The 12,344-nt window shown below is 46.3% G+C and overlaps 1 protein-coding gene across 1 annotated transcript in view; it reads right to left on the bottom strand.

Annotated features, from left to right (window-relative positions):
• PLXDC1 (plexin domain containing 1) overlaps positions 1–12,344 on the bottom strand; it is a 393,515-nt gene that overhangs the window by 130,464 nt on the left and 250,707 nt on the right. The window contains exon 5 of the mRNA XM_086924328.1: positions 2,780–2,902. Coding sequence (XP_086780454.1) covers positions 2,780–2,902 — 123 coding nt within the window. The remainder of the gene's footprint in view (positions 1–2,779; positions 2,903–12,344) is intronic.

Consider the following 12,344-nt stretch of genomic DNA (forward strand, 5'->3'; position numbering starts at 1 on the left):
AAATCTAGACTACAGTGGGGTGAGCCCACCAGCTCCCTTGAATTATAATCCATTATAAGGATTGTCCTGGAATAGCGTGAGAGCGAACCGGAGTCTTCAGTAGTCTTGCAACAGGTGGCTTGTAGAACACTGTTCTCGTAGCATCCGTGTCCTGGAAAAGTCAAGGAGCTTTCTATTAATCTTTCCTTCCTTACACCAGCGCAAGACTACTGGTTCTAATATGCACTAACCACACCATAGAAGATGTTTATGCCAGCAAGCAAATGAATACCCAACCCAGTCACCACTGTGGGTTAGCATAAAAAGTATAGCTGTATGCTCTGGACAAGACCCAACTGGTTCCGCAAATGCAGATAGGGAAGCCACATCTCCTTTCTACTACCTCTGTATAAAGGTGTGTGTGGGGGGCGGGGGCTACCCACTTATTGTTCCATTTGTAAGTTATCTTCAGATGAAGAAGGGTGCTCACCAGAGTACCAAGATAATACTATGCAAACAGGGCAGATGCCTGCCTGACAGCCAACTCCCCAGAGGTGAGGTGATATCACGTGACATCCACCTGGAGGAATAATTGCTTACTGGTCTTGGGAACCAAGGAGTCCTGCCTTAGCAAGTGGTAGGGTTGTGTTAATTCTGCAAAAGAAGCTGACCATTGGAAAGTCCTAAAAAACTGACCCTGGTGCAGAGGGTCCGTCTATCAGAGACTCAAAGACTGTGATTTGCATAATCAGAACCTCTGATCCGTACTGGCAGTATTCAAAAGGATCCATTGAATTTCTGAAGCGGTCTGAGCGGCCTCCCTCTATTATCCCCGTCGGTGCCACCAAGGCACTTATGTCAAGTGTGCCGAAAGGTCTGACCGACTGGAGGTGGAAGAGACGCCAGCTTCGCCTCATCTCACCCACCATCTGTGGCAATCCAACGCAGTCCTGCAATACCCAAGAAGGGAACTGGGGAGAGACTAACAGAGCCAAGAACTAAGAGCTAAGAAAGGTCGAGGGAGGGGTGCATCTAAATATAGAGACTACACCACAAGAAACATTGAGGTCCCAGTAACGAGGGAATAAGGGGGAAGTGGGTAGAGTGCCTAGATTGGGACCCCACTTTAAAGCGCCTGGGATTTGCACCTCCAAGTCGAGTGTCTATTGTGATTGTAGTGTGCAGTACTGTGCTTTTTGGTATTTTTTGGTACTTGTCTTTTTCAAAAACATTTCACACATTATCGTATTCTCACATGATCCAGACTTCACATTGTATACAGCAGGCACATGCAACCTGTGAATCAGAGATGCACACATCCCAACATTATCTTGTCCTTCCACACAGAACAAACCAAATGCATGTACAGATACATCATGTTACTACACATCAATCAGCCCCAAGCTTCACTCCCCCGAATACTAATCTCATTGGACAGTCTCCCAACAAAGCAATATTCGCCTTGCATCCGATAGCCTTGAATCTCTTTTTCTGTATCAGCCCTCACGAGACAGCCATGCGCTTCCATCTCCCATAATATTTCTGACACTTCTTTAAAAAAAAAAACATTACAGATGTGTTTTTATTAAGGCTCCCTGCTGGATACTAGTTTCAGTGTACATGGTATGGGAGCTACAGGCAAGGTATACTACTGTGTGGAGTGGTCGGAAGGGTAGCATACAGCAATCATTATGTAGGGCCGATTCACAGAACTAACTTAAGACAAAACCCTAAACTTACTACCATTTTGGTATTCACAGAAGGCACTTACTCATTTTGGTATTCACAGAAGGCACTTACTCATTTCGGTATTCACAGAAGTTAGGAGTCCTAACTTTGGGATTCCTAAATGTCTTCCGTGAATACCAAAAGTCTTAAAGTTAGGATTTTTCTCAGTTTAGGAGTAATAAAGTTAGGACTCCTAACTTTACTACTCCTAAACTGAGAAAAATCCTAACTTTAGGACTTTCATTATTCATAGAAGGCATTTAGGAGTCCTAAAGTTAGGACTCCTAACTTCTGTGAATACCGAAATGAGTAAGTGCCTTCTGTGAATACCAAAATGAGTAAGTGCCTTCTGTGAATACCAAAATGGTAGTAAGTTTAGGATTTTGTCTTAAGTTAGTTCTGTGAATCGGACCCATAGTGTCTAAGTCTCATGCCTACTATAACAGTAAAATATTTTGGCTTTTTTGTAATTTGCAATGTCTGCATTGAAGCGGAGCTGCAAAGGAAGGGTATGGCATCCACACATCCACAGCATGAAACCTTTTGAGTTTCATTCACTGGGTGAAATAAGCGACTGCCCAAGGTTGGTCTGATTGCATGGATTCTCTTCATGAGACAGGTGGGGATTTAGCCATGCCATTAAACAATGATTTGTGTGCATACTCAATAATATGTTATGAGAAAGTCACAAATTGATCCTCTTGCTGGAATAGACAGAGTAATGTAATCTAATGTAAGGTGGATTTGTAGAGTGCTGCTGAGGGTATTCATTGGGTCGAGTCTTTCACTAGTTGGTGTGGAATCATTTCACCACCTTCTGAGGCAATGCTGAGCCATTAACTAACGTAGAGCAGATGCCTGAGACCCCCAACTGAGATTAAGTTCACCCATCTTCTTTAAAGGAAGCTTCAACCCTTCATTGGTAAGGACGCGGGATCCCTTTCCTTCAGTCCAGGAATGTCAAAATAATTGGAATGGGATAACGGGCAAGAGAAAGGGTGGAAATGGTCAGTAGCACTTTCAAAATAAGCTTATTGTTGTCACGGTCACCTGTCCATGATCACAACCTTACCGTTGTCGAAGTAGAGGACAGTGGAGTTCTTGGAATAGCTTGGGTTGAAGTTGGCCATAAGTGGCGCCACATACTGTGTCGCTGTTAGCATCCGATGAAGGACGTCTCCCATGAAGATAAAGCCTGTCCAAGGAGAGCAGAAGACAGATTTAACAAGGCAGCCCAACACTTACCCCTGGAGCCTGACTGTGGTTTGGAAACTACCATAAACTCAAGGCTTCTGTGCCACCACTCCCTGCCGTACAAGCCCAGAATGTCATATCCCGTGATGCTCTTGTTTAAAACCCAAGCTTCATCTTCTCAGCACCTCACTTGGAACCATGTATCCCGCCTAGTAAACATTTGTGTTTCCTATCTAGCCCACTGCCAAGCTAAACAGAATACATGCTGCATCTAATAGAGACTTCTATCTGCAGATTTCTTACCTTAGAATATTCCCCAGGCATCAGACTAGATCTGGAAGATTTTAAAGCAGTACCCCTATGTGCCAGTAGGTGGTGTCATCCGCACCAGAAGTGACATGCACTGTACCTTTACAGGCGCCACCTTGGCGTGATAACTTCAGTTCTTTCCTTTCTGCACCAGATAGTGCTGATCCAGTTTAAGCTACCCTTCAGTCACTTTTTTGACACTTTTTTATTTTTAAACATTTTGTCAAACTTTTTTCAGATTTTCCTCCTGGTATGAAGGATGTCCCCCAAGAAATCGGCTAGTTTCAAACCATGTGAGGCCTGTCACAGGCAAATGTTGGTGAAAGACCCAACTTGATGTGTTTGTGGTGTCTGGAGCTGGACCATGATTCCTAGACCTGCAAGGAGTGCCGTACTATGCACCCCAAGGCGCTGAGGGAGTGATTCCTCAAGCTTCTCACTGCCTGACATTGGTCGACTGTGTGACGCTTGAGGTCACAGGTGCACGGAAGGTCCTGGGAATGTTCGCAGAGCCCTTCCCAATGTTTTTCATTACACTCCAAGTCGTCAGGGATGTCCCACAGAAACACACAAAATCCAAGACGTTCAAGAGATCTCTCTTACATGGTCCAGATCTCAGAGGGAAATGCAAAAGATCTAAAAAGGTTCTAACGAACTGTGATTGGGTTAGTGTCAGACCCCTCTCCCTTCCCCAACCGGAGCTCACAGTAGTGACAGATGCATCTCTCCTGGGCTTGGGTGACCACCTGGGAGAACTGGAGATCAGAGGTCTCTAGTCTCCATCAGAATCCTGACTCCACATCAGTCTGTTGGAGCCTGGGCAATTTGCTTGGCTCTAAAGGCCTTTCTTCCATTTGTTCAAGGAAGACAAGTGAGGTGTTCAAGACAATACCACCTCCATGTGGTATTGCAACAAACAGGGCGGGTGGGGTTGTGGACCCTTTGTCGAAAGGCCCAGCATTTCTGGACATGGCTAGAACAATCGGGCATTTCCGTAGTGGTTCTATACCTGGCTGGCTACCGGAATGTTAGAGCACAAAAATTCTGCGGCAGATTCTTAGCAGATCACGAATAGCGTCTCTATCCGTAGGTACTGCACAGACTCTTTCAGCAATGGGAAGAGACATGGTTAGATGATGTGATTCCCACAGCGTTGACCTCCTATCTGCATCTCTCTCAAAGGTTCTCTTGTTTGAATTGTCTTTGGCCCAGCAGGGCTCTGCTTTGGGAACACTTAAGGGTTACCTTTCTGTCATCTCAGCATCTTTGCCAGACCATCCTTCTCTCTTTAAGTTACCTGTTGTGGATAAGTTCCTTAAAGGCCTGCATCAACTGTTTCCATCTCCGCCTTTTATCATGCCTCAGTGGGACCTCAACCTGGCCCTCATTTTTCTTATGTGTGCGCCATTTGTACCCCTACACGATTGCCCTCCCAGGCTTTCGACTATTAAAACTGCCTTCATGGTGGCCATAACATGAGGCAGGAGGGTCAGTGAACTTCAAGAACTCTCTGTGCACCCTCCTTTTACCACCTTTTACCCAGGCGAGCTGATTCTCGAGGTGTGTGCCTCGTACCTTCAAAAGGTTGTGACTCCATTCCATGCAGATCAGAACATCACCCGGCCTGCTTTCTTTGCCATACCTTATCCCTCCATAGAAGAGTAGAGACTCCACTGCCTGGACCGGGACCCAAAAAGGGCGGTCATTCTACCTTAACTGCACAGAAGAGTTCTAGGTGGACGATCAATTCTTTGTGGTCTATGTGGGAGCAAAAAAAGGGAAAGCTGTACAAAAGAGAATAACCTCTGAAGAGGGATTGTCCTGCGCATTAAGATCTGTTATGCAGTGGCCAAGAAACAGCTCCCTGAGGGCTTGCCACTCCACCAGAGGCACTGCTTTATTGCGGGCGTCCCGTTCCTGGAATCTTCCAGGCAGCAACGTGGGCCTTACTGCACACATTAGCCAAGACAGTCAGGTCCATCGTGACAGACATTTCGCCCATTCATCCTGCAGGACTTTCTTATATATTTGAATTTGCAGTCCCGCCAGGGAGGTATTGGTTAGGTATCTATTCTAAAGTAAGGAATCTGGCACTGTAAAGTCTCTATCTGATGAAAAAGTTTCTTACCTCTGGTAACGCTTTATCTGGTAGAGACTCTATCTAGCCTCTGATTCATTTCCGACCCTCCCATCCTCCCCACGCTACGAATCAAAAACTGTGTAGGGAACACGCTATTACAGGCCCAAGTTCGTCACCCCAGTGGTCAGTGCTCATCGTAGCTCTGCGTTCCTGGTGTGGAAATTCACAAAATTAGCTAACATCAGTGTGCCGAGGTGGCGCCTATATAGGTACCGTACACATCAGATCTGGAGCTGACAACGTCAACAGCGTGCAGAGCTGAATGATGCTACCAATCAGCGTGCATGGGTATGGCTTGAAAATATTCTGGATCCAGTCTGACGCCTAGAGAATATTCTAAGGTAAGGAATCTGCATCTAGATAGAGTCTTTACCAGATAAGGTGTTACCGAAGGTAAGTAACTTGAGCATCAGCAGCATAACTTGCAGGATTGTGTGCTGTCAAAAGAGCATTCCGTACTTTATCTGAAATCAAAGTTACATTTGGTGCCATCGTGGCCAAGAAAGTCAGATGCAAGTAAGAGTATGTACTGTATGTGCTTTCTGTAAAGATCCTGTTTGTGTACATTCTCCCTTCATGTGGAATCCTAGAGGATTGCTTCAAGCACCTGCCGGTCACTGCGCCCCTAGTGGCCCGCAGGAGAATGGCTGTGAATAACATTTATCTGTAACACCGGTTTGGCAGCCAGTATCTGTTATGAATATATATGCTTTAGATGCTAGTGCCATCTAGCGGTTTAATTCGGAATAAGATTTGACCGTTTTGGAAAAAACACCTTTAACCAGACTTAAGGACGTCAATAGAATTCCTTGATCCGCATTCATCTTGAAATAATTTCCCTTGTCGGCTTTAAATGACATCCCATTAATCTGTTTGACCACGTTCTCTTTAAGGGGATATTGGGAAGGAGTGGCACAAAAGTGAGTCTCTTCCGGATGTCAAGTGCAAAACTAGTGTTACAGTAGTGTAATTCTTGAGTTAAGCAGCATGAATGTGTTATCAATTCACATACTTTGACCAAAGTAACTAGTGGTATAGCTTGGTGAAGCCGGGTTAAAGTCAGAGTCTGTCTGCTTCATAACATTTCTCAACGCTTCCAGCTACATTCCTGGGGCCTCATTTATGAAGGCCTTGCGCCACTGGTGCGTCACATTTTCCCATTTTAAAAGTGACGCAAAATTGGCGCAAGACCTTCATAAATAAGGCCCCTGGAGCCCATCAGACTGAAAAAGTAGCAAAGTGCCCTGTCATCGTCTTCCATAAATAAGATAATAGTATCTATCCATCGTTACAATTCTCATTGGTGACACTTCAGTGCACTATGATATACTCTGTTTCTGCTCCTGGGGAGTGGTCAGCCCACTGAAGTATCTGCCACGACTGACCCGCAACACAAGGTCTCTACCTTCCTGGCAGCTCATGGGGATTGTATCTCATCCTTTGACAACCCAGTGCACCGTCTGTCGAAATGAACACTTTTTCCCTCCCACTTGTATTTTGCAATGCAACGGCTTAGGGTTCCAGTTTGTTGATGGCTGTGCTGTACAACAATCTTTTGTACACATCTTAAAAGTATCTATTCTATAGAGTCTAAAAATGCAGTTCACTAACAAGTGACATACGTCGTTTGACATGCCTCCCACCCTGCTCGCTTCGAGCACTGACTTGTAGACCGCTTTCCTTGTTAGAAAATATTAAAATAGCTGCATCCTCTAATCCAACCGCCAGACCAGACATACCTCTATGTAACGCTCGCCGTCCAAAGATTCCCGTGAGAGCTGCGCTCATTGGCACCCTGGTGAAACACATGGGGGCTTATTTACAAGGCCCTTGCGCCACTTTTGCGTCACATTTTCCCATGTTAAAAATGACGCAAAAGTGGCGCAAGGGGCTTGTAAATCTGCCCCCATGGGGCCACCAGGCCTTCTCACCTTGGAAGGTTTCGTTGCTGCCTGCACAAAATTGATGTCTTTGACCTTAATAGTCCTTTCTATCTTATGGTCTCCCATTCTTTTGTGGACATTGTAGGTATATTGTTTGCAGTTCTCCTGCAACACCCCAACTGTATCTAGTCCTTGGCACGATAGCCCCAAAGAATGTCATCATTGCAGTCCTCCCTGTGGTGGCACGTGTCCTCCTCCTCTTTATCTTCAGCACAACTTCTGATCCATAGCTTGCTCTACGGTAGAGTGCCACCGAGGCGTGTAGAGTTTACCAGTCGACACGAGGTTTTCTCAAAATGGAAGGTAATGCTTTGAATCACTGATGCAGTCCTTCTGGCCTCTTGTAGAGTCCGCCTGGCAGTATCCACGGGGAGAATGCGTTCCCCCTACTGAGCAGGAGGCTGGATATTGGAGCTGAGACAGAAAGGTTGCCCCCCAAAGCCCCTTCACTTCCTGGGCAGTTTGTTCGAGCTGTCAGACATAAGGGAGCCGCACACAATGGAAATCAAATATTACACGCGACGCTAAATAAAAGCGAATGTCTCCAGAGTCATTACTTTACGACCGTGAAATGTGAGAAATAGTAAACATCTCAAGCTTCTAACCTGAACCATGCACAATATAACTGCTCGGTTGGATTAGTGCACCTGATCACATCTCTTTTATTATTTATGCTCCGCGTTGACCTCCCTCCTTAGGGGCAGAACTATGTTTGAGTATTTAACCCCCTACTAAAAAACACTCATTATCTGCGGCAATATTTAAAGTGCCGGGTGCAGCCGCACGTCACATAGACAGCCAAGTGTTAGAACCGAAGTGCCAGCATTTTGGCTACAGAAAAACCTGGCGCGGTCTTTCTTTGGTGCTGCAACTTCACGGTGTCACACATCGCAGCAAGCACTTGTTGGTTTGTTTGTTGTTTTTATATGCTGTGTTTTGTACAGGGATTTGCTACCTTTGTCGTGGTCCAGACTAAATAAATGTGCCATATAAAATAAAACAACTTTGTATTCACTGTTCACCTTCGAAAACTCCCAACAGGTACTACTGGAGTGGGACTAGCTACATCAGATCAATAGTCCCAGAATCTCAGGAAGTTCTTATTCACCACAATGGGGTTTGGGCCGGGCTAGCCCTAAATAAAGATATCTTGTCAATACCAGCCCAGGTGAGCCAAATTCCACTAGATGGATCTCACTGACCCCAGTGGCAAACTCTGCACCTAGGGGCAGAGGGACTGCTGGTTAAGGCCCCTCTGCATAGCCTGGCGGCAGGGCCAGGTTCCCCCTAGTGTAGCTCTGGGGCAGCCTTCTGACACCCATGCCCAAGGCTGATCCGAAGTGGAGTGGGTAGAGGGGAAGACGCAAGCAAGATCCTTACATCTCAAAGTGTGACTTGATGGTTCTTCTGGCTGCGGCTCACCTGCACATTTGGTAATGTCTGTAGCTGTCCTGAAGCGGGGTCTCTGGGAAGGTTTAAGTTAGCTCGTCTATCATCTTTGAGTGGCCCGAAGTTCCACTCCAGACATCTAACCTACAGCACTTGAAAAGAGAGCTGCAGGTCCTCGGGCACAGCTTGCTGCTAGGCAGACCACACCCATCCCTCTGGTCCAGGGAGCATCAACAGTGCCAGCAAGGGTGGCAGCTCTTCAGCGCGCTGGTGGGGATCTTCGCCATACGTCCTCAGGTTGTAGCAGCTGAAACTGCAGCGCATGGCAAATGGGCTCAGACTCAGCAGCAGTCGGATATTATTTGGGCTTTCTTCCACCCAGGAAACGTCAGGCGCGGATTCAAAGTCACTGCACATGGTTGGCAGTCTCAGTGGGCAGTTTGTGCTCTCACAGGTGTGTCTGTGGTTTGTGTTAAAGGGTAGATTTTTGACTTGACTTGACTAGATTTTATAAGCTTCCCTTCAGAAGAGTTGCCTTAATGGAAGATGTATTTGCCTTCCTCCGGAGTACCCTTGGAAGATGTGGATGTGGGTGACAAGTGTCCAGGTGCCATCTTGGCACAAATAGCCTTGTTCCACCAGACACCGCTGAGCTCTCACACACAAGGACCCTCATGCTGCAGGGCGCGTCTGTAGACCTCACTCGCTCCTGACACACAGCCATCATCTTTCTCCAGGTAGCTTCACTGAAATGCATGTTGTGTTCATGCCATTGGCCTCATGCTTAAATCCATGAATGCTGAGCTAACCTCCTTATTTATGTGATACCAGCGACCCAGGTTGCCCTAATGTAGCGAGCGGTTTGAGGCTTTCGTGCACTATTGAATGGTGTTTGGCTTGGTGCGCCTCATCTTTGGAAAGAACTTTCATAATCTCGGATTCATTCCACTGCAGTCTCCTGCTCCGTCCGGCCATCAATCTCCGTCCATTGTGTGGCTATCTCTGTAGCTCTCCATCTGCCAACTAGGTAGGACTTGAGGAGCTTATCGACTTGAAGTAAGGCAAGCTCACACTCTGAGGGCAAAGAGAAGCTGTTATAACAACCGGCCTGAGGTCTGCAGTGCGTGTCCCATCCATAGAAAGCTCCAAAAAGGCAGGCTTTGTTTAAGGTCCAACCATATCTATTTAAAAAAGCACAACTCAAATAGGTTTTTGCTTTTTTAATGTATTTTTTTTTAGTAGTAAAGGGGCTGTTGACTAGACTGATTTGTGGAGTAATGTTGCAGCTTAAACACAGTTTTGCAACTGGGAGCCACTGCAGCTCCAGCGGATTACCGGAGATATAGGCTATTTGTAAATCCGGTGCATTTAGAGTTACTGGCCTTCTGGTTGTTAGTGTTTTTTATTCTCCTGTGGTGTCATACATTGGGTTAATGTAAATGTGAACCATTGTACTCTCTTCCTGCTCCGGGGAAGGCCGGATTCTACTTAGGAGAACCAGGCATTCGTTGTAGTCATTGGAACCTTTTTTTCTCCGCTCCTTCTTGGACTTTGCAAGGCCCAAAATGACATCCAGCGTTCTGAACTTTGGATGGTGGGGCAGCCTTCTGATATTTATTAAGGGTTCTCATAATTCAGAGGGGGAAGCATGAGACTGACTTTGTGCCAAACATCAGTAACATGTTTTGAAGTTTGTAGCCAGCCAGTAATGTCCGTGTACATTTCATGTTAGAAGCAAATATGTTTTTAAGGCTCTTAGTGATTTCAATTGAGGCCAAACAGCAGTTGTAGGTTTTCTACATAGCTAAGACAGTGAATACTTCGCACCACCAGCACCTCAGGGAGGGGTTCGAGATAAATATTACATGGAAAAGATGTGGCTGCATTGGAATCCTCGGTGTTAGCCTGCTCCTCCAGGAAAGCTGCTGCCTCCAGTTCCTTCTGCCATTGACACATTCCTGGCCTTTCCACTTTCTGGCCTCATCCCTGGGGCCTTTGGCAAGACTTTCCTCCATTGCCACATTCAAGATAAACTTTGAGACAACACACACATCATCGTTATCTAAAATGTAGGTCTTTGATCTGGTAATGTCTCAGATTCATTAGATGACTCAAAGATAAACATATATGATTTACCATCATGACAGGGTTTATCTCCCTCTTGATGTTAAACACCGTTTCTCAAATTCTCGATGGAAATGTTGAAAATAATGAAGATAAACTAGTTTAGTGATCAGAAGTGAAGTCCTGCTAAGACATCTGGTTCTTGTCCCGAATCAAGGAGGATTCTGGCTTTCCGTCGGGATTACGTCAGTATGGGCGTAAGGCAGCAATGCCTCTCCTGGTGCCCACAGTTTGTTTTTCAAACCTTTCTCTTCATTGAACCACTAGATGGAAAGAGTGTGCAAGCAGGTGAGTTCATAATGCATGTATGTTCTGTATGTATTTGTTGTGGAGTGCTCATTTACTCAATGAATGCTGCCCACTTGCCATCTGCTGAGCTTGCACCCCAGGTTGTGTCAGCCTTGTGAGAAGCATGAAGCTGGGTGAATTCACACTCTGCAGAAATTCAAAGTCGCTTGGATTTATCATACATAGTGTACCTCCTTCCAAGAAAATGAAGGTCTGCCTGCTCCACAAGAACCACCTGTCCCAGACAAGGTCCTACCTTGTATTGTAAATGTAAATGTATTGGCATTTATATAGCGCACTACTTACCCGTAGGGTCCCAAGGCGCTTCGACCGCTGCGAAACCCTTCCTGGCTTCCCTGAGAGATGGTCCCTTAATGGGTATCTCCAGGGTGAGACCAGGCATCCCCGGCGGTCTGGTGGGGCCGTTAGTGAAGATGAGGCAAGCTAATGCCCAGAGTTGCCGAGTGTGATCGCTGATCAGAGTGGGCACCGAGGCGAGAGAATTATCGAGTCCGCTGACCCTGGTCCAGAAACCTGCCGCGCCGGGAATCGAACCCTGGTCCCGGGCCGTCCTCTGCTCTCGGGTCTGCCGCCTCTAACCAGTGAGCCACACCTTAGCTACCTTACCTAGATGATAGCAAATCCCTACTATCCGCATTCCCCGCCTCCACCCTCACCTGACTGAAGAGAGTCTTGGTTGGCGTAGACTCAGAGGACCAAAGAAGCACATCCAAGCCACTCTGATGAGCGTGCTCATATTGATGCGTCACAACTGCGTCACCTTCAAGACATGCTGCAACATCTCCAAGGCAGTACCAGCCGGAGCACCGCTGTACCTGACAGAAAAGCTAGCCCTTTGTGGCCCAACTAACACAAAGAGCCACAATATTTCAAAAACAAAAATTCAGGAAACACATAAAAGACAAAACTGTACCCCACAATCTATAACACCATCCCCTGACAGTTCAGGCTTGCCTAATCACTCCTGCAGTTCAGAAAGAAGCTGAAAATTATATACTAAATGAGTATATCATCAGACACCAGTAGGAAAGCACTGTGCCGCTTTGGGAGCGAGGGCAAACAATGAGGAAACTGCCGCTCACCCACATTATATAATATTCTCTTATTCCCACGTACCCCACATAGAATTGTTCCCAAGCCTGATATTTAGACAGCCCTGTTTTGTGCCCAGCTAGTTTTTAGGTTCGGCTATACTGAGCAATAGGTGAAGTGTTTCTGCTCTATGGTCT

The sequence above is a fragment of the Lissotriton vulgaris genome, chromosome 5 (genome assembly GCF_964263255.1).
Source record: "Lissotriton vulgaris chromosome 5, aLisVul1.2, whole genome shotgun sequence".
Lineage (NCBI taxonomy): Eukaryota > Metazoa > Chordata > Amphibia > Caudata > Salamandridae > Lissotriton > Lissotriton vulgaris.